Source organism: Pipra filicauda, unplaced genomic scaffold (assembly GCF_003945595.2).
Source record: "Pipra filicauda isolate LSUMZ 115617 unplaced genomic scaffold, ASM394559v2 scaffold881_size60538_pilon, whole genome shotgun sequence".
NCBI lineage: Eukaryota > Metazoa > Chordata > Aves > Passeriformes > Pipridae > Pipra > Pipra filicauda.
In genome coordinates this window covers 31,527-51,922 of record NW_024105066.1, presented here as the reverse complement: position 1 = coordinate 51,922, position 20,396 = coordinate 31,527, and the positions used below count along the sequence as shown (strand labels likewise).

The window sequence follows — 20,396 nt, the reverse complement described above, 5'->3', positions numbered from 1 at the left end:
GGTAAAATGGGAGTATTTTGTATCAAGGATGTTGGATTTAATTAAATCCGTGGGTGGGCTCTTCCTGCTGCCTGAAATTCCCTTTTTTTGGGGGGGAGTGTATATTGCATTTTGGGTAGAGTTTTTGGGATGTTAAGGTGGTGGGGAAATAACTTGGAATGGGAATGTGGAGCTGCGTTTTCGGCCGGCAGCGGGTGGTTTGGAGGTCAAATATCCCGGGAAAAATCGGCTTTGCCCGGAAACTTTGGGCATTTTGGGCTATCCCTGGGCGTTTTGGCCTCTCCCGCTCCTTGTTTTTCCCTCACTGGAAGCGAGGGGGTTAACGGGATGCTCCAGGCGGAGGCGATCAATCCCGGTTTAGCGGGATTTGGGAAGCGCTGCCCGGGAAGAAGAGCAGCAGCAGGAGGAGGAGGAGGAGGAGAAGGAGGGGGAGATGCTGCCCAAAATCCCGGCATCCCTCGCTCCAGCCGCTGGAGCGCCGGGCCGAGCTCCAGCCGGGCTCCGACGCCGGGATTTGGGAATCGCGGGGGTCCGGCGGGGCCCGGGGGGAGCCCCCGCCCCGGGCATCCCACCCAGGGGCGCCTCGGGAGCGACCCTCGCCGGCCAGGGGGGTTCTCCCGGGAATTCCCTCCCTGCTCGGATGTGGATACAAAGGCGGAGGAGCCGCGGCCTTCCCAGGTCAGCAAATTCCCGTTTTCCCTTCTGCTCGCCCCCCCAGCTCCGTGGATCCAGCCAGGAATCTCTGGATATCCGTGTAGAAATCCCTAGGTTATCCCAGAATCCCGCGGCGGGAGGACACCCTTCGCTTCCCGCAGCCTCCGGCCATCCCCGCCCTTATTATCCTCCGAAAATTCCCGGGAGTTTGGGTTCATTCTGTACAGATAAGGGAAAACAAGGAATGGGGGAGGGAAATCCCCAGGAATACCCACCCACCTCATCCCACCCCCGTTCCTGCCCTTTTCTCGTCCCGTTTTTTTCCCAGCTCGTGAATCCCTCCCGTGTTTTCCCAGCTGGGAATTGCAGCACCTGTGGGAAAACTGAGTTTTAGAGAAGTGGGAGCGTCCTCTGGGATAATTTTGGCAGGAAATAATGGCATTTATCCCTATTATGGCGATTTTTTGGGATATTGGTTGCGTTGAGGTGCAAGTTGGGAAGGGGCTGGAATATTTTTTCCCACCTTTTGCACTGCTTTGATTTATTTTTTAATTAATTAATTGTGTCTTAGGGGAACAAAACAGTTGCAAAGAGCAGGTTTTTCCCCTAAATACCCGGAAAAATATACAGGAAATGTCTTTTTAGGGTAAAAATCCCAATATTTTATCAAGTGCTTGAATAGGTGTTTGGAAAACAAGGAGAAAAATTAGGGATATTGGGGAAGGATGAGCTCAAATCCATTGGTGCCATCACCTGATGCTGATTTTTGGGCAAAGTCAGGTGGGTTTTCGGCAGAAAAAGGTGATTTTTTGGCAAAATAATGTGGGGTTTGGGCAAAATAAGGTGATTTTTTTTTTGCAAAATAAGGCGATTTTATGCAAAATAAGGTGGGTTTGGGGCAAAATAAGGTGATTTTGTACAAAATAAAGTGATTTTATGCAAAATAAGGTGATTTGGGGGCAAAATAAGCTGGGTTTGGGGCAATGTAAAGTGATTTGGGGGTGAAATAAAGTGACCCCAGAGCACTGGCAGGAGGAAAAAACACTTCCAAAGGGTGGGAGAGGTTTTAATGTGGAGCTTTGCAATAAAGCAAACTCCAAATTATTGGGAATTTTGAGCTGGAAACAATAATGGGGGAAAAAACATCCATTATATCTTTTTTTTTGGCTTTTTTATTGGTATTTCTGATTCAAATTCTTCTCCTTTCAAATTCCTTCCCGGGGTAGTTTTGCAGGGGATGAACTTTGTAAAGTGGGGATTGGGATAAACATGGAATTAGGGAGTCTTTCGGCAATAAATGGCTTTTTTCCTGGATTTTTGAGGTCTCTCTGCGAGAAATCTTTGTAGAAAGGACTTTAATTTTTCCTATTTAAGGGCTATAAATGTGATTGTTCCTGACTTTTCCCTAGTTTTCCTTTTATCCCTGTTTCTCATGGCATGAGCTGGACCAGGGATGGATTTTTTCCAGCTCATCGGTGGCTTTGAAAATGCAAAGCAAAGGAAAACAATGGCACTTTTCCAGGTCATGGGATTGTGAGCTGGAATATTTGTGGGATATTTGCCTGGAAAAGCCACTTCAAGGGAAAACAGGGAAAAAAGCTTTTTCTATAAGTTGACACCTTTCCAGGAGTTTATTGAAAATCTACTCCCAAAACTGCCCTGGATTTTGAATTTTGATGGAATTTTTTCGGGGACAAACTCTTCCTTTGGCAGCTTTTTCTGGGAAAAACCTTTTTCTTTTTTTTTTTTTTTTTTTTTTTTTTGGATTTTGAGGAAGAAATTCCATATTTTGTGCCTTTTTTTTTAGCCCCCCCCCCCCCCATGGTTTTGCTGTTGTTTCATTCCCACTGCTCCTGGGGCTGCCCCTTGTTCCCACCTTCCTCAATCCCAACCACATCCCAACTCCTGATCCAGGGGATTTTTGAGGACCCTGGGTAATTTTTCCCCACTGGAGCTCTCACTGACACCCTCAAACCTGCCCAGTTTATTCCTTGGAAAACTGGGAAATAAAACCTTTGGCCCCGAAATCTCATTGGGGATGAAAAAGCTTCCTTTGCTGTAAATATTTGCTGCTTTTTAAAGTTACTTTTGTTCATTTTTAACTGGTTTTTAATTTGAAAATGATTTTTCATTTCAGAGTTGTTTTTGTCTTTGAGTTATTTCGTCATAAATGATTTTTTTTTATTGTTTAAATTACTTGAGGTTATTTTAATGTTTGAGTGATTTTGATTTTAAAATTAGTTTTCAATGCAAATTTTATTTTTCAATGTAAATTTTTCCCCCAACCTATATCTTATTTTTAAATGTAAATTCTGTTTCCCATTTAAACTTTGTTTTCCCATTTAGACTTTGTTTTCCCATTTAGACTTTGTTTTCCCATTTAGACTTTGTTTTCCCATTTAGACTTTGTTTTCCCATTTAGACTTTGTTTTCCCATTTAGACTTTGTTTTCCCATTTAGACTTTGTTTTCCCATTTAGACTTTGTTTTCCCATTTAGACTTTGTTTTCCCATTTAGACTTTGTTTTCCCATTTAGACTTTGTTTTCCCATTTAGACTTTGTTTTCCCATTTAGACTTTGTTTTCCCATTTAGACTTTGTTTTCCCATTTAGACTTTGTTTTCCCATTTAGACTTTGTTTTCCCATTTAGACTTTGTTTTCCCATTTAGACTTTGTTTTCCCATTTAGACTTTGTTTTCCGGTTTAATCTTTATTTTCCAATTTAATTTTTACTTTCCCATTTATTTCTCCATTTAATTTTTCTCATTTTGTTCTTTATTTTTTAACTTTCTAAATTTAATTTCCTCTTTTCCATTTTTAACTTTTTTTTTTAATAATATTTTACTTATTATTTTAAAAGATTGGGAGTTAGGGGTGAAAACACCCCTGTTTTCCTCCTCTGGGGACTCCTCCCATCCCAGGGAGTGGAAAAAACCTGAATTAATTCAATTTTTATCAAATTTTAGTCAATTTTTATATCAATTTTTATCAAGGTCATGGTGGAAAATCCCCCTGGGATGTGGGAATTAATGTGGGATGTGACCTGCAGGAATTAATGTGGAAAAGGGGGAGAACCTTGGGAGAGAAGAGCTAATTTGGATTCCTCCCCACCCCCATCCCTTATAAATAACTCCAGGTTATTTATCCCGCGGGATGAGCGCGGTGGGATGGGCAGAGGGGCAGATTCCCAGGGCAAATCCTGGTGGAATATCGTCCAGTGTTCCTCCCTGGCTTCCCAAAGCCCTCCGGGGGGGGATGGGAGAGCCCTGGGAAGGGAGATCCTGGATCTGGGATCCTTCCCGAAGCTGGGCCCTGTTCCCACCAGCTGGGCCCTGTCGCTCCATGGCCCCGGCTAAAAATATCCCCCTGAGTCCCGGGATCAGGATGGGGCCCAGCACATGGTCCTGCTCTTCTGCCTTTATTTAGGCCCGGCTCGATTTATTTAGGCCCAGCTCAATTTATTTAGGCCCGGCTCGATTTATTTAGGCCCGGCTCGATTTATTTAGGCCCGGCTTGATTTATTTAGGCCCGGCTTGATTTATTTAGGCCCGGCTCGATTTATTTAGGCCCGGCTCAATTTATTCAGGCCCGGCTCAATTTATTCAGGCCCGGCTCGATTTATTTAGGCCCAGCTCGACTTATTTAGGCCCAGCTCTGTTTATTTAGGCCTGTCTTGATTTATTTTCCCTCCCCGCTCCGGGTGGGAAGGAGCCGGAGCTGCCGCCCCCAGGATGCTCCTTCCCACGGAGAGGCCCCAGCAGCCCCTTGAAATCTAGACTTCCAAGGATGATGTTGCATCCCGGCGTCCTTCTGGGATCCTCTCACATCCCCAGGCCCTCCTTGGATTGTCCTGCTTCCCATTTTTCCGCTCCCGGTTTATTCTGAGGGATCTCCCTGGCAGGGCAGCTCATCCCCACTTGCTTTCCCCTCATCCCCTGGGATGCATTTTGCTCCCGGGATGTTCCTTTTTCATGGAAAATGATGCAAAATGACCTTTCAAACCCAATCCAAGGGTTGTTTTGGAGTCCTGGGAGCTGGAAAAAGAACCAACCAGCCTTGGGATAAATCGGGCTTTGGGATGGGAGCTTATGTCAACTGGCAAAATGGGAAGTGACCTTTTCCCGCCCGGCCGGATAAATTTGGGATGGAGCCGCAGCAGATCCGCCCCCACTGCCCTCATCCCACGGGGAAGCCGACGGATTGCTGGAAGGACAGATCAAACCAGTAAGGAAACTGGGGTCGGGATGAATCCGGCAGCAGCTCTTTCCCGGGGTTATTTTTCCCAAGGATTAAGGATTCCAAACTTGCTTTGCTTATTTTTCCTGCAGAAATAAGGGATGTTTTTTTCCCTGTGCTCCTCAGCTCCGTGGCAGCTCCTGCTTCCCTCTGGATCCATGGCTCGGGTGGTGCCATGTCCAGAGGGATAAAACCTGGAGCTTGGAAAAGGGGGAAAGCTGGCAATATCCTGCTCCCAGGCTGGTGGGAAGCAGTTGGGTGATGTGGGAGCTGTTCTGAGCACCAGGAAAACAATTCCAGGAGGAAAACAAACCATCCCTGGGTCCCTCTCCCAAATAAATTCCAGTTAACGTGTTTACAGAGACAAGGGGCTTGTTGGAAAAGTGGCTGAAAAAGTTCTTGTGGTGGGTCAGGGAGGGGAAAAAGGGATTTATTCCTATTTTTTATGGCTGGAAAAGGGTCAGTTGGGATTTGGCTCCGTCTTTTGGTGGGGTTTGGATCAGGATGGGGTTGGGATTGCTGAGCACTGGGAATCTGGGGGGTCACACCCTCAGCTCGGGCACCTGCCAGGGGTTTAGAGTGCATTTTCCAGCAGGAAATGGGAATCTGGGAGGTGATCCCAGACCTCAGCACCCTCCTGGTCAGCTCCAGACACACAGATATGTGTTTCTATTATAATTCTTCCAATAATTGTCATTATTTCTATATTTTGATCTCTCTCAGTGGCCCTGGAGCTCCGTGAAAACCCAAACCTGGAGCAATTGCAGCTCTGCATTCATATTTATTACCATTTCTATAATTATTATCATCATTACTATAATTACCACTATTATAAAGATAATTTGGTATTATTTTATATATTTTTATATCTCTCTGTGGCCCTGGAGCTCCATGAAAACCCAAACCTGGAGCAATTCCAGCTCTGCATTTATATTATTATCACTATTATCATTATCATCATTATCATGAAATTTTAGGATTATTTGATACGTTTTCCTGTCTCTCTGTGGCCCTGGAGCTGTTTGTCCCACCTGGGGCAGTTCCTCCCACCCTGTGCTGCAGCTCCAAGGGATTTTGGTCTGGGGGGAATAAACAAATCCTAAATAAACAGATCTTAAATCATCTTAAATAAATAGATTAAATCAACAGCTCCTTTGTTTTGGGATCGCCCCTGGCTTTGGGCCTCCCCTTATCCAGCATTTCCCAGGGAAAATGGGGGAGAAACCATCTCTTGGGGGGGTCATGACTCTTTGGAGCAGGGAGGCAGCATCCGTTGGACATCCTGCTTCCAGCAGGACCAAATTCCCCGGATTTGGCCCCATTTTCCCCTTTCCAACCTCTCAGGTGATGTTTTGTTCCACTCCATCATCCCTTGGGAATGGGGGTCCCTGCTCTGACCTTCCTCCTCCTCCTGGTGACCTTCCAGGGCGTCTCTGGTTTCGGGAGCGGATGAGCCATCGATCCCAGGGAGGCTCCTTGGCGCTTCCCGCCCCCGAGACCTTCAATCCTGCAGGATTTGCTATCCATGGGATAAATGTTCCACGCCAACCAAGCCCTGGGAGCAGCTCCTGCTTCCTTGTGAGGTTTTGCAGCAGCTGGAGCTGGATCCCTCACACCTGGAGGCTCCCAGGGATGGATCTGGGGGGCTGAGCTTCCTTTTCAACCCATTTTTCCTTCTCTCCCGCAGGAGAAAGTTGGGGAAGGGCCTGGGCGGAGCATCCGGAGCCCCCTCGCCATGGCCTCGTCTGAGCTGCCCCCCCAGCCTGCAGTAGGTACTGTCACCCCTCTGGAGCTGGGACCTTTGGGAAGGGGACCCCTATCCTGGGGAAGAAAGGGGGGGGTGTCCTGCATATCCCAGCTGGAGCCTCTTGGAATTCTGAGAACGCTCAGGGCTGTTGGATCTTGCAGTTCTGTGGGGTGATGCTCTTTCTTCCATCCCTCCTCCATCCCTTTTCCATTCCTGTTTTTTTTGGGAGGAGGACCCCTATGCTTGGGCAGAAAGGGGGGTTTGTCCTGCATATCCCAACTGGAGCCTCTTGGAATGGTGAAAACACTCAGGGCTGTTGGATCTTGCAGTTCTGGGGGGGTGATGACTCCCTTCTCCACCCCCCCTTCTCCATCCCCATCTTCCCTCCTCCCTCCACCCCTTGCTGGCGTATCCTGAGTGAATCCCACCTTTTCCATCACCTCCCTCTTCATCTCCCTGTTCCTGGGGGACCCTGAGTGACACTGGATCCCCCCATTCTCCATCCTTCCCTCACTTCTCCATCCATCCCCCCTCTCCTCCATCTGCTCCCCTTCTCCATCCCCTCCTTGCTGGGGGACCCAGAGTGACATTGTCTCCTCCATCCTTTCCCCGCCTTCTCCATCCATCCATCCATCCCTCCATCCATCCATCCATCCATGTCCCCCTTCTCCTCCATCTCCCCTCTTTTCCATCACCTCCCTCTCCATCTTCTCCTTCCTGAGCGTGACCCTGAGTGACACCGTGTGCCCCCCTTCTGCATCCATCCCCTCCTTCTGCATCCATCTCCCCTCTCCTCCATCTCCCCTCTCCTCCATCCCCCCTGCTCCTCCTTCCCCCCCTTCTCCATCCCCTCCTTTCTGGGGGACCCGGAGTGACATTGTCTCCCCCTCCATCCTTTCCCCCCCTTCTCCACCCATCCCTCCCCCCATTCCATCCCTCCTTGTCCTTCTCCTCTATCTCCCCCTTCTCCTTTTCCCTCCATCCCCCTCTTTCCCTCCATCTCCCCTTTCCCCCCTTTCCCTCCATCCCGGTGCCGTGTCCCCGCTGCAGGAGCCGCGGTGCCCCCGGAGCCGGCGGGCGCGGTGCCCGCAGGGGGGGAGGACGTGGGTGAAGCCTTTGCCTTCGAGGACAGTGAGGAGGAGGAAGAGGAGGAGGAGGAGGAGGAGGAGGATCCCGCGGCCCATCCCGGCGGGGCCGTTGTTCTCCGGGCCCCCCCGCGCCGGCGGCGTGGGACCAGCTCCGAGGGGGGTGAGAGCGCAATTCCTGACATTCCCACCGTGTCCCTGATGTCCCCACGTTGTCCCTGATGTCCCCTGTGGGTGCCAACACAGCCTCTCTTTGCTTTTCCTCTCCACAGAGGGACTGGTGCCGGAGACCCCAGAAGGGTAAGTGGGGTTTTGGTGGGGTTTGGCAGGGGACTGGGGGGATTTGGTGGGGGACTGGGGGGATTTGGTGGGGGACTGGGGGGATTTGGTGGGGGATCAGGGGGATTTGGTGGGGGATTGGGGGGATTTGGGAGGGTTTTGGTGCAGTTTTGAGTCCCCTGAAGGATCTTTGGGGTCTGTCCCCTCTGTCTGATGTCTCAGCTTGGTGCTGTGCCTCAGTTTCCCTGACTTCTCCCCATTGCAAGGGCAGGTATCCCTGGGAATTTGGGGTGCAGCCCCCAGCCCTGGGGATCTGTGAGGGCTTTGGTGGGGTTTTGGGGGGAGCTTGGGGGGGGGTTGATGTGGTTTTGAGTACCCAGAAGGATTTCTGGGGTCTGTCCCCGCTGTTTGATGTCCCAGTGTCTCCATGTAACAAAACAAAACGTTTGCTGAGGGAGGGCAGGATAGAAAAAACCAAACTCCTCCTTCTGAGTTATTATAACTTCAAAATTAGGAGGCTTCAGGTGAAAAGGTGTGGAAAAGAAAGTAATAGCGTTTTACTAATGTACATACACATATATGTGTGTATATATATGTGTGTGTGTATATATATGTGAGGTGCAGGCTGATGGAGGACCTCTGTCTTCTTTAAGCTGACCTCCAGCCCAAAGAGCTCAGCAGCGTTTGCAAAGCAGGATGTTAAACACTGCAGAGCTGCTTCTGTGTGGGCAACAAGGGCGGCGTCATCAGCATAAAGCAGCTCCCGGACAAGATGGTTTAGGGTCTTAGTGTGGGCCTTCAGTCGCCTTAGATTGAATAGACTTCCATCAGTACAGTGTCGAATGTAGATCCCGTCCTGATCATCGAGGTCTGCTGTGGCCCTTTGGAGCATCATGCTAAAGAAGACTGTGAATAGGGTAGGAGCGAGAACGCAGCCTTGTTTCACACCATTCTTAATTAAAAAGGGCTCAGAAAGTGCATTGCCATATCTGACTTGGCCATGCTGATCCTCATGGAGTGAGACTGGTCTACTCTGGCCTCAAATCGGGAGGCCTGGAGACACACCATCTATAACGCAGCTGTCTCCTTTGAGAACACACGCAGGATCACCCTCGAGGAAAAAAGGCAACGCAGAAAGAACCGTGTATTGCAGAATACACCATCTAAGGAGTCTTTCTGCTGTGCCTTTTGCAATCGGATTTGTCTGTCACGTATTGGCCTCATAAGCCACCAGCGTGCCTGCAGCAAATGTGGATAGAGCCTTCCCAAATCTTCGTTCGCGAAGCCTAGCCATGATGATGATGATGATGTATATATATGTATATAGAGATGTGTGTATATATATATGTATATATATATATACACACACATAACAAAACAGACCGAGCTACAACACTGTAACTGAAGCTTTCCCCTCCACAATTCCGTGTTTTCTGAATTTCTGAGTTTCTGCCTCGGCGCAGTTACAGCCGCGGACAGCAGGGGGCTGTTCCCGGGGGCTGCGGCGGCACAAAGGGATTTCCCTGGCAAACAGGGCTCCCCGGGATGCCGAAAATGGCAGGAAATTCTCCAAACAGCATCGGTGTAGATCAGCCAGAGAGCAGCTCTTTAGTGAAGGCCTCGAGGTGCACACGAGTGTCCCGAGGTTTTACCCGGATTTTCCCATTTTCTAGTTCTAATCCACCCAATCTGAGAACTGTCCACCCCCGGATCCTCCCTCCTGGCACGGCCTCCCGGGAGTTGAATCGGAGGTCTCAAGACCCCCCTTCTTCCTCATCTCCCTCCTCCTCACAGCCTTGTCTGTGGAGCTCTGCCGAGGTTCATGGGCCTGCCAGCTTGCTTTGGCTGCAGGGATATCTGATTTTTCTGGTCCAGGGGCACCTGTCCCAAACAAGATGTGCTTGCTCGAGTCCCTTCCCTTGAGAAGAACGTTAAACAAAACCTGCAGAGTTTAGAAAGTTTGATATGAAGTGTGAGAACGGGGTTTGGTGGCTGCCAGCTGCTGTTCTGAGGCAGGAGGGAACTTGATGGGCACACTAAAAACCCGGATTTAACACAAATCTTACAAATTCCAGGGCATCTCCCACGGGGCACCGAGGGAGCTCCCTCCTGGCAAACAGGGCTCCAAACATGGCACAAAGGGAGCTCCCTCCTGGCAAACAGGGCTCCCACAGGGCGCAGAGGGAGCTGCCCCCTGCTCTGGGGGCAAACAGGTCTCCCACTCTTTCCAAAGGGAATTCCCCTCCGCTCCAGCTGTGGATGCAATCCTGGCTCGGCTCTGGGCCCCTGGGCTGGGGAAGGGGGGCCCGTGGGCAGCAGGAGCAGCAGGAGCAGGCAGGGGGCAAAGAGCCAGCGGGGAAGGGGGGGGTGGGCAGAGGTGGGGCACAGGCAGGCTGTGTCCCCGAGCTGTGCCCTGTCCCAGAGCTCTCCTATGTCCCAGAGCTCTCCTATGTTCCAGAGCTCTCCCTGTCCCAGAGCTCCCCTGTCCCAGAATTCCCATGTCCTAGAGCTCTCCCTGTCCCTGAGCTGTCCCCTGTCCCTGAGCTGTCCCCTGTCCCCGAGCTGTCCCAGGGCTCTCCCTCTCCCAGAACTGTCCCCAAGCTCTCCTGACCCGTGCCCAGCTGGCAGGGTCAGGCAGGTTTAACTCCCCTCACTCCTGTTCTTTTCCAGAGATATCCCCCTTTCCCCCCCGGCCTGGTGCCCTGTTTTGGCCACATGAGCCGTTCTGTGCCCAGTTCAGATCCTCGCCCGGGGAGCCCCACCTTTGCAGAGAGAACCATGAGCTGTTTTTCCCCAGGACAGTCATTCAGGCCCGAGCTAGAAAAACAGGGAAGCCTGATGTTTGTCTTGTCCCAGCAAGGGATGTTTTGTCCCAGCAGAGGCTGTTGGGGTGGAAAATTCACCAGGAAGTGTGAGACCACAGCACTGGGCCTGGGGCTGAGCCTCAACTGCCCTGACCTCTCCCCTTCCCTGCCAGAGGGGCTGCAGGCAGGGGAGCCCCGGGGTTTTGACGTGCACCTGCAGCCCTTGGGGGGTGGGTTTGAGTTCCCTGAAGGATCTTTAGGGTCTGTCCCCCCTGTTTGCTGGCCCGGCCTGGTGCTGAGCCTCAGTTTCCCCAACTTCTCCCCATTGCAAGGGGAGGGATCCCCGGGATTTTGGGGTCCAGCCCCCCAGCCCTGGGGACCTGTGAGGCTTTTGGGTGGTGGGGGCTTCCTCCAGCCCCCAACTGGAGGAGATGGGGGAGAAACCCCTTGGGATGGTGTTTGAAGGGGCTGGTTTCCTCCTCGGCTGTGGATTTGGGGGGAAAAGCTGGAAATTTGGCTGCAGGGAGGGCTTGTCCCCCCGGCAGAGCAGGAACAGGGTGTGGGGAAAGGGACAGGACCCTACCAGGAATGGGGGGGACCCTCTCCCTGTGCTCCCCAGTGCTGGCACATCCCCTGCCCTGCAGCAGCACATGGACTGAGGCTAAAAAAGCCAGTTTTGGGTGTTTTGCATTTTCTCTGAGTGGTCATCGGGACCCTCTGGTGTGACCCTGAGACCTGGGACCCCCAAATCCATGAAGAAGGAGATGGGGGGAGGGGGGACAAGCTTTATTTTGGGCCTGTGAACCCCTGGAATGGGAACAGGGGTGGGGAGGGGCTTGGCTGCACCCAATCCCAAGGGATTTACACCCAATCCCAAGGGATGGATTTGTACCCAATCCCAAGGGATTTGCAGCCTGGGATGCTCCCTGACCCCCTTCCCCACAGGGCCCCGGTGAGGATGAGCAATGGGGAGGCCGGGGGAGACCCCCCCATCCGCACCCAGACCTGGAAGCGGGAGAGCATCTGCCGAGGTAGGTCCAAACGCTGGGACAAACCCCCTGCCGAGGCTTGGGAAGGGTTTCTCCAGCCTGGGTGCTGAGCAGGTCCCGGGGGGGTTTGTCCCCCAAAGGTGAGCGGTTTTCCTTCCCGGAGGTGGAGGACGACGTGATCTACGACGACGTTCCCTGCGAAAGCCTGGATGCCGAGCAGGATGGTAGGGATAGACCTTCCCCCTCCCTTTCCCAAGGACTAGGAGCCCGTTTTCCAGCTCTGGATAAACTCAGGGAAGGAGAAAGCCATCCTCAAAGAGGATGTGGAGCGGGATGACTGTGGGAAAACCAGTGGGATTGGGAGGGAGATGCGAGGGTTTGGTGTGTCTCCTGTGGGTCCCTGAGGAAGGGAATTTGCCTTCCTGTAAGGAAAAGGAGCCGGATTTTCCTTGGCAGGAGCAGGGAGGGAGCGGAGCCTGATCTACGAGGAGGTGCAGCGGGGAGAGGGCTCCCGGATCAGCGAGGATTTGGGCTGGAGCTCCAGCGAGTTCGAGAGTTACAGCGAGGACTCGGGGGAGGAAACCAAAGCTGAGCCCACCAAGCACCGAGCGTCCTTCCAGCCCAAGGTAACCCTTGGATCACACCTTTAGGACCATTATTCTTGTTTTTCCCTGGGTTTGCTTGTCCAAAGGCAGTGGAGCACCAAGCCCAGCTGCTCCCGTGGCTGGTGACGTGAAGGATGCTGTGGCTCGGCCCCCAACTCCGGGGGGTTCATTTCTTTCTGTTCTCCTTCCTTCCCTTTTTCAGTTTTTCCCCTTTTCCTTCTGCATTTGGGCCCTGCTGGAGCCTGGCTGCTGCTTTGCCCTGCGCTCGCTCCCTGCCCCACTCCAGCCTAGCCAGGCTTTTGGGATGGTGCTGCCTGGGCCGTGCTGCTCTTGGGGGATTTCTGCTCTTTGTTTGGTTTTTGCTGCTCACCTGGATCTCTTCTCTGCCTCCTCCTCCTCCTCCTCCCGCCTGGTTTGCTTGAGCTCAGCTTTCTCCAGACCTGAATAGACTAAAGGAGAGATACGCCAGGACTAAGAGGGACATCCTGGCTTTAAGAGTTGGGGGGAAGGACATGCAGGAGCTGAAGCAGAAGTACGATTGGAAGGTACTGTCCCTCCTCCATCCCTCCTCCCTTCTCCCCCAAATTTCCCAGGGGGAGTCAAAAAACCTCATGGAATTTATCCAGGCTGAATTCATCCCATTTCATCCCCCCAAAAAGAGGAACAAATTCAGTGAAGCACCTCAAAGCTGCCTCTCATGTCCATCTGTCTTGCAGCTCCCCGTCCTCCAGCTTCCCCAACCGTTGGATTTTGGGGTGTTTCCTTGTTTTTAAGGGGCGTTCGGACGGCGCCGGGTTTCCCACGGGATAGATGGATCTGACAAGGTTTTTTTTTCCCCTGATCTGTGGTGGAAATCGGGTGGGGAAGGAGATTTTTGGGAGAACCTTAGTGCAAAGCCTTTCCCAGCCCCAGACCATCCAGGTATTTCCTGGCTGGAAGTTTGGGCTGAAACGCTGTGATTTGAGGTGTGAAAGGCCGACACTTCCCTCCCTTTGCTGTCCCCCACATGAAATCCCTGCACAAGGAGGGGATGGATGTGCTCCTGCCTCCCTTCCCTCCCTCTGCTTCGCTTGGCTGCATGATCCCGCTTTGCCGGCGCCTGCTTGCACGTGGCCACATCCCTATGGATGGGGCACAGGACGGAGCATCCATGGGCCTTGGATATGTGCCTCTTCTTCCTGCTGCATGGGAAAATGGGGATGATGCCCGAGGGGACAGTGCATCCGGATCCGGAGTGGGGGATGATGCCCAAGGGAAGGACACGGCTCCGTCCGGATCCGAGATGGGATCCCGGTGCTGCCTGAGCCTCCCGATCCCTCTCCTCCCCCTCCCCAGATGACCCAGCTGATGAAAGCGGCCAAAAGCGGCACCAAGGACGGTTTGGAGAAGACCAAGATCGCGGTGATGAGGAAGGTGACGTTCCTGCACCGGAAAGAAACCCCAGGTGAGCGGGAAAAGCAACCCCCCCCTTCCCTTTCCAGTGCCAAAAAAGCCTTTTTTGAGGGTATTTTTAAAAATAATCACTAGGAACCCCCATCCCTTTCAGCATTTCCTTTATTTCCCATTTATTTTTTTGCATTTTAATCTTTTCTTTGACTGTTTTCCACTCTTTGCATCCCTGTGCAAGCTCAGTCCCTTCGGCTCCTCCTGGCTCCGTATCCCTTCGGGAGCGCCCGTGGGTGTCCTTGGGCACAGAGCAGGATCTTCCCGGGAACGCCGAGTTTGGGGGGGTTTTCCTGACTTTCCTGCTGTCACGTAGGGGATGGGGAGCGGAGGAGGCGGGCGGAGGAGGCGGGAAAGCCGCCGCCTTCCCGCCGGAGCTCGCGGGTGTCCCTGGAGCAGCACGGGGGAGGTACGATCCCGAGGGGCGGCTCCCGCCGGAGCTTCCCGGGGGATCCCGCGTGTGTGTCCCGCCCGGCTGCGTGTCCCCAACGTGCCTTTGCCTCGCTGGGGTGGGGCTTCGATGCTTCTGGGAGGAGCTGGAGGGATTCCCGTCCCCCGGGAGCATCCCTGGCACGTGGGGATGGGGAGAAGGTGGAGCTGACGAGCCGAGGGCGGCGATTTGTCCCGGCCAAAATTAGGGAAGGAAAATAATCACCCGGCTGCCAACGCCCTCCCCTTCAGCCCGGCCGGTCCTCCCCCTTCCCGGCTATTTATATCTGCCGGGATGGGCCCGGGGCGGAGGGGCCATGTGGAAGCGGCGGCCGTGCTTCCCTCGGGATGCCTCCTTGGCTCGCTCGCCCTCCTCCTCCTCTGCTGCTTCAGCCTCGGGTGAGGGATCCCCGTGCCTTCCCCTTCCCTGGTTTTCTCTGCCTGCTGCCTATGGCTTCTTATTCCCCATTTTCCTTGCTCCGCCTGCCCCTGGAGAGAGGACAAGGGGGCTTTTCCCCCAGCCAGGGGGGGTTTTTGGGAATGGGGACTCTCCTTGTCCTCTCCCTGCTCCCAGCCTGGCTCATCCTGGTGTCTGGTGACTGTGGGTGAGCTCAGGGAGGACGCTGGGATTCGGCTCCAAACCCAAACATACCCCCTGCCACGGAGCCGATGGAGCTCCAGACCCCCAAAACTTTAAAATCAGGGTTTTTTTGGCATTTTGTGGGGTGTTTTTTCCCTGCAGGGGACTCGGAGGAGGAGGACACGGGGTTCCTGGAGGTCACGGTCTCGGACATGAAGCACCCGCCGCCGGAGCTGGGCCCCATGCCCGAGGGGCTGAGCCCGCAGCAGGTGGGGTGGGATGGGTTTGGGGGATTTGGGGGGAATTGGCCCTCCCTGGTCCCGTGACTGAGGAACCAGGGACAGGGTGAGGCAGCACCAAGTGATGCTGTGTCAGCACTTCTGCTCAGGCCTGCACCTCCCCCATCCCGGGCTTTGGGGTGGGGGGATCATGGCTGAGCCCCTCATCCCAGTGTTTGGGGTTTGGGACCATCCTGGTATTTGGGTTTGGGACCATCCCAGCATTTGGGGTTTGGGGCCATCCCAGTGTTTGGGGTTTGGGATTGGGGGTTTGGGACCACGGCTGACCCCACCATCCCAGTATTTGGGTTTGGGACCATCCCAGTGTTTGGGGTTTGAGACCATCCCAGTGTTTGGGGTTTGGGACCATGGCTGACCCCCCCATCCCAATATTTGGGTTTGGGACCATCCCAGTATTTGAGGTTTGGGACCACAACCGAGCCCCCCATCCCAGTATTTGGGGTTTGGGACCATGGTTGAGCTCCTCCTGTCCCACCATTTGGGGTTTGGGACCATGGTTGAGCTCCTCCTGTCCCACCATTTGGGACCATGGCTGAGCTCCTCCCATCCCCCCATTTGGGGTTTGGGGCATCCTGACCGATTCCCTGTCCCACAGGTGGTGCGGCGGCACATCCTGGGCTCCATCGTGCAGAGCGAGCGGAGCTACGTGGACTCCCTGAAGCGGATCCTGCAGGTGGGATCCCCGCTCGGGCTCCTCGGGGGTGTCTCCATGGATCCCGGGGCGCTGACGCTCCGGCGCTCCCACAGGATTACAGGAACCCGCTGCTGGAGATGGAGCCGAAGGTGCTGAGTGCCAGGAAGTGCCAGGTGGTGTTTTTCCGGCTGAAGGAGATCCTGCAGTGCCACTCCATGTTCCAGATCGCCCTCGCCTCCCGCGTGGCCGAGTGGGACTCGGCCGAGAAGATCGGGGACCTCTTCGTGGCCTCGGTAGGAGGCGGTGGAGGAGGAGGCTCTTCCCAGAAGGATTGGTGGGGCCTCGGGAGGGGCTGCCCAGGGAGGGGCTGGGACCGTGGAGTCCCCGTCCCTGCAGGGGTTCAGGATGAGCCTGGACGTGGCACTCGGTGCCATGGTCTGGGGGACAAGGCGGGCTTGGGTCACAGGTTGGACTCGATGGTCTCAGAGGTCTTTCCAAACTCAGTGATTCTGTGAAATCCAGGAGAAATCCCCCCACTGTTGTGGGTGGGAGTGGAAGGCTTGGACCAGGTGATTTAAGAAGCCCTGCCCTGGAGTCCCAAGGTGCAGAAAGGCCCCCCCGGCTTCCTCAGCTCCTTCTCCGAGGGGATGAAGCTGGATCCCATCTTAGCCTCAGATTGTGTCACCAGTTTAAATGTGAGCAGTTAGAGAGGGGGGAATTGAACCACTTCTGTCCTGCAGGTTTTCACTCTGGCAAACTGAGGATATTTACGTAAAATGAATTATTTATTATTGCAAACGATCAGACAAAATATCTCGATCAGAATTATTTACTGCACAATACAAAAGCTAAATCTACTAATGTAGGATAGGATAGAGCATGATAGTAAAGCAATTATTGGAGCAATTATATTAAAGCGAAAAGAAGTAATTATCAAGTAGAGGTTTGATGTAACTCACCTAGACCAATGTTTGTGGGGAGATTTCTTTCTCTCAGCCTCGAGGATTGTCCCCACCCGAGGGAGGGATCTCCGCACAACCACCCCAAGAAGGGTTATACTGGAAAACCTCCTGTGTGAAAGTGGCCTGGGTTTTTATAGTAGAACAGTCTGCTGGTCACACATCTCCAGGGCACAGAGCAGCTTATCTGTCCAGTCCTGCTGCCAAGAGCAGGATGTGTTTGGGGTTTGGGGAACCAGGCTGGTTTTAACACAGCTCAACCCCAAAACCCCTCCTGGCAGCAGCAGGAGCTCAGCACAGCCCCCCTGGCTGGGAGCTGGTGGGGTTTGCATTCCCTGCCCGGATTCCAGGCCTGCTCAGGGTGGAACCTGCCCCAGCCACCACCAAACCCCCCCGGCCCTCCCAGCCACACCAGGGAGTGGGGGGAGGATTTAAGTGACGCAGCTCCAGCCCTGGGGTCCCACCAGCACCCTCAGCATCACCCCAAAAACATGCCAACCCCCCACTTCTGGGGGACTCCCACCCCATCCCGGGTCTCCTGTGCTCTCCCAGTTCTCCAAGTCCATGGTGCTGGACGTCTACAGCGACTACGTCAACAACTTCACCTCAGCCATGTCCCTCATCAAGAAGGCCTGTCTCACCAAACCCGCCTTCCTCGACTTCCTCAAGGTCAGCACCACCCAAAGGTGGGCCCATGGTGCTGCTGGGCACCATTTGGGGTGAAAACTCCTTTTTTCCTGGCCTTTGTCCCCCCACAGAAGAGGCAGATGGCCAGTGCTGACCGGGTCACGCTCTATGGGCTGATGGTGAAGCCCATCCAGAGGTTCCCTCAGTTCATCCTTCTCCTGCAGGTATGGGAGGGAGGTACCTGCACCCACCTTGCTTGCACCCCTGGGACGTGTCTTTGCACCCTTTTTTGGTGTGGGGCATGTTTCAGGGTTGGCAGCTTGGTTGCACCTTTGGGGACCATCCCAAGGACCGTCTTCCAAGCTTTGATTTTGGAGGTGCTTTCGAACAGGGCTGATTTTTCCGGGGTGGTTTTCGTCCTCCCCTCCTTTCTCTTCTCCAGGACATGCTGAAGAACACCCCCAAGGGCCACGCAGACCGTCTGTCCCTCCAGCTGGCCCTCACTGAGCTGGAGACGTTGGCGGAGAAGCTCAACGAGCAGAAGCGCTTGGCCGACCAAGTGGCCGAGATCCAACAGCTCAGCAAGAGCATCAGCGACAGGAGCAGCCTCAACAAGGTGGGTCCTTCAGCCATGGGTGTGTTTTGGAGCTGGTGGTTGGGGTTTGAAGCTTCCACCTTCCTCTTGGTGTCAGGGGTTTCAGGAAACCAGATCCCTGCTGTCCCTGAAAGGACTTTAATCAAAACCAAGTCTTGGCGTTGGCGCAGGGAAATTCCGGGACGAGCTGCTGGGTCTCATCCCCCTGATTTTGCAACTGTTTGTGTCTAAAAAAAGAACCCCAAGTTCTTGCGACACATCCTGGGCTGGGGATGGCAAAAACCACGGCGGGGCAGCCGCTGGCTCGGCACTGGGATCAGGATTTGGATCCGGGGCATGAAGAGAGAAGGGTGCTTGGACACGTGGGGTGGAGAGGGTGCAGCCTCGGAGCGCGGTACCCGTCCTGCTCCACGGAACTCGGGACTGTCCGTGCGCCCAGCTGGAGGAAAATCCTTGAAATAATGGAAAACTGACCCAAATTTTGGGTCAGGAGGCTTCCAGGAGCCCCCAGGCTGAGCCCCCTGCCCGCTCCATCCCCTTTGCAGCTGCTGAGCTCGGGGCAGAGGCAGCTCCTGCTCTGTGAGACGCTGACGGAGACGGTGTACGGGGACCGCGGGCAGCTCATCAAGTCCAAGGAGAGGAAGGTTTTCCTGCTCAACGACATGTTGGTCTGTGCCAACATCAACTTCAAGTACGTGCTGGTCCCCCCAGACCCCAAAATCACTTAGTGAAGTGCTGATATACCCAACCCGCCCCGTCCCCACCTCAATGTTTGGCTTGGTGGGATTTTTGGGGAACTACCACAAGGAGGGACAGAACCTTTAAAGGCCACCTCGCCTTGTTTTGGGGAGGAACCCACCTGGTTTGGGGTTTCTCTGCCCCATTCTTGGCACTGTTCATGCCAAGCCTTGGCATTCCTTGGTGCTGGAGTCAGTGCAGGGTCCGGGAACATGCTGGAACCTCAGGGCTTGGTAGAGATTGATGCTGCCAAGGGGAAAACCTTCCTTAAATTCCTCCTAAAACTTCTTTATTAATCCTTTTTCCCCTTTTCCAGGCCGGTGGACGCAGGGTAGGTCCCAACCATGGTCTGCTGTGCTTGTGTGCCCCAGGCTGGGGGTTCAGGCATGGACTGGTGCACGGGGTGGGCTCACAGACGGGGCTTGGCTTGCACGACTCGTGTTTCGGGGCGAGCTGAGGCACCTGCTGTTCATTGACACCCATTTTTCCCTCTCCCCTCGGCAGAGGCCAACTGGAAATCAGCAGCCTGGTGCCCCTGGGGCCCAAATACGTGCTGAAGTGGAGCACAGCCCTCCCACAGGTGCAGGTGGTGGAGGTGGGGCAGGAGGGCGGCGCCTACGACAAGGACAACGTGGTCATCCACAACGCCGGCGCCCGCAGACACGCGCCCGCCGGGCAGGCCTCGCACAGTGAGGGCACATCCCGGGATCCCAGGCCGGGAGGGCTGGGGGGGCTGGGATGGAGCATTCCCTCACACCAGGGCTGCCCGGGGAGGTGATGGAGTCCCCGTCCCTGGAGGTCTTTAAAGAAGGACTGGATGTGGCCCTTAGTGCTGTGGTGGTGTTGGGTCAAAGGTTGGACTTGATCTTGGAGATCTTTTCTGACCTAATTGTCTCTGGGATCCTCCATGGACCTCAGTTCTCCATTTTTCCACATGAGAAGTCACACCATGGTCTGCCCTGGGGGTGGTGGAAACATCATCCCTGGAGGGCTTTAAGGAAGGACCACTCAGTGCCACGGTCTGGTTGACATGGTGGTGTTGGGTCAAAGGTTGGACTCAGTCTGGGAGGTTTTTTCCAACCTTACTGATTCTGGGATCTTCTGTGGACCTCAATTCTCCCCTTTTGCTCCCCAGACAAAGTCTACCTGGGGCCACCACGGCTCTTCCAGGAGCTGCAGGACCTGCAGAAGGACCTGGCAGTGGTGGAGCAGATCACCCTCCTCATCAGCACCTTGCACGGCACCTACCAGGTACCTGTGTGGTCCCAGCACTGCCAGGGTGTGGTCTGGGGACAGCCAGCCTGGGGCACCTCCCAGCACCATGGGGCTCCTTGGCACCTCTTTGGGATCTCTGGGCACCTCTTTGGGATCTCTGGGCACCTCCTGGGGGATCTCTGGGCATCTCTTTGGGATCTCTGGGCACTTCTTTGGGGGTCGCTGGGGACACCTTGGGGATGCCTCCTCTGGAGCCCCACGGATGAAGTTTGGGGGTGGTTCAGGCTGGTTTTGGGGGCCCTTCCCCCATGTGTGACTGTCCCCCAGAACCTGAACATGACGGTGGCCCAGGACTGGTGCCTGGCACTGCAGAGGATGGTGAGGGTGAAGGAGGAGGAGATCCACTCTGCCAACAAGTGCCGCCTGCGGCTGCTGCTGCCCGGGAAGCCGGACAAGTGAGTGTGGGGTCCTGGGGGCT

At 54.2% G+C, this 20,396-nt stretch overlaps 1 protein-coding gene across 2 annotated transcripts in view; it reads left to right on the top strand.

The window, feature by feature from the left end:
* Positions 1-301: 301 nt before the first annotated feature.
* The window catches only part of ARHGEF10L (Rho guanine nucleotide exchange factor 10 like), a 28,541-nt gene continuing 8,446 nt past the window's right edge, over positions 302-20,396 (top strand). The window contains exons 1-20 of one of the 2 annotated variants that reach the window (XM_039390905.1): positions 302-678; positions 6,578-6,662; positions 7,688-7,885; positions 7,995-8,022; positions 11,751-11,836; positions 11,935-12,018; positions 12,251-12,420; positions 12,828-12,944; positions 13,735-13,843; positions 14,159-14,251; positions 15,014-15,120; positions 15,746-15,823; positions 15,898-16,077; positions 17,296-17,412; positions 17,502-17,594; positions 17,813-17,986; positions 18,511-18,656; positions 19,208-19,392; positions 19,839-19,954; positions 20,246-20,373. In XM_039390905.1, the coding sequence (XP_039246839.1) occupies positions 328-678; positions 6,578-6,662; positions 7,688-7,885; positions 7,995-8,022; positions 11,751-11,836; positions 11,935-12,018; positions 12,251-12,420; positions 12,828-12,944; positions 13,735-13,843; positions 14,159-14,251; positions 15,014-15,120; positions 15,746-15,823; positions 15,898-16,077; positions 17,296-17,412; positions 17,502-17,594; positions 17,813-17,986; positions 18,511-18,656; positions 19,208-19,392; positions 19,839-19,954; positions 20,246-20,373 (2,645 nt within the window). In that variant the 5' untranslated portion in view covers positions 302-327. The remainder of the gene's footprint in view (positions 679-6,577; positions 6,663-7,687; positions 7,886-7,994; positions 8,023-11,750; positions 11,837-11,934; positions 12,019-12,250; positions 12,421-12,827; positions 12,945-13,734; positions 13,844-14,158; positions 14,252-15,013; positions 15,121-15,745; positions 15,824-15,897; positions 16,078-17,295; positions 17,413-17,501; positions 17,595-17,812; positions 17,987-18,510; positions 18,657-19,207; positions 19,393-19,838; positions 19,955-20,245; positions 20,374-20,396) is intronic. The other variant, XM_039390906.1, reaches the window with a different exon arrangement.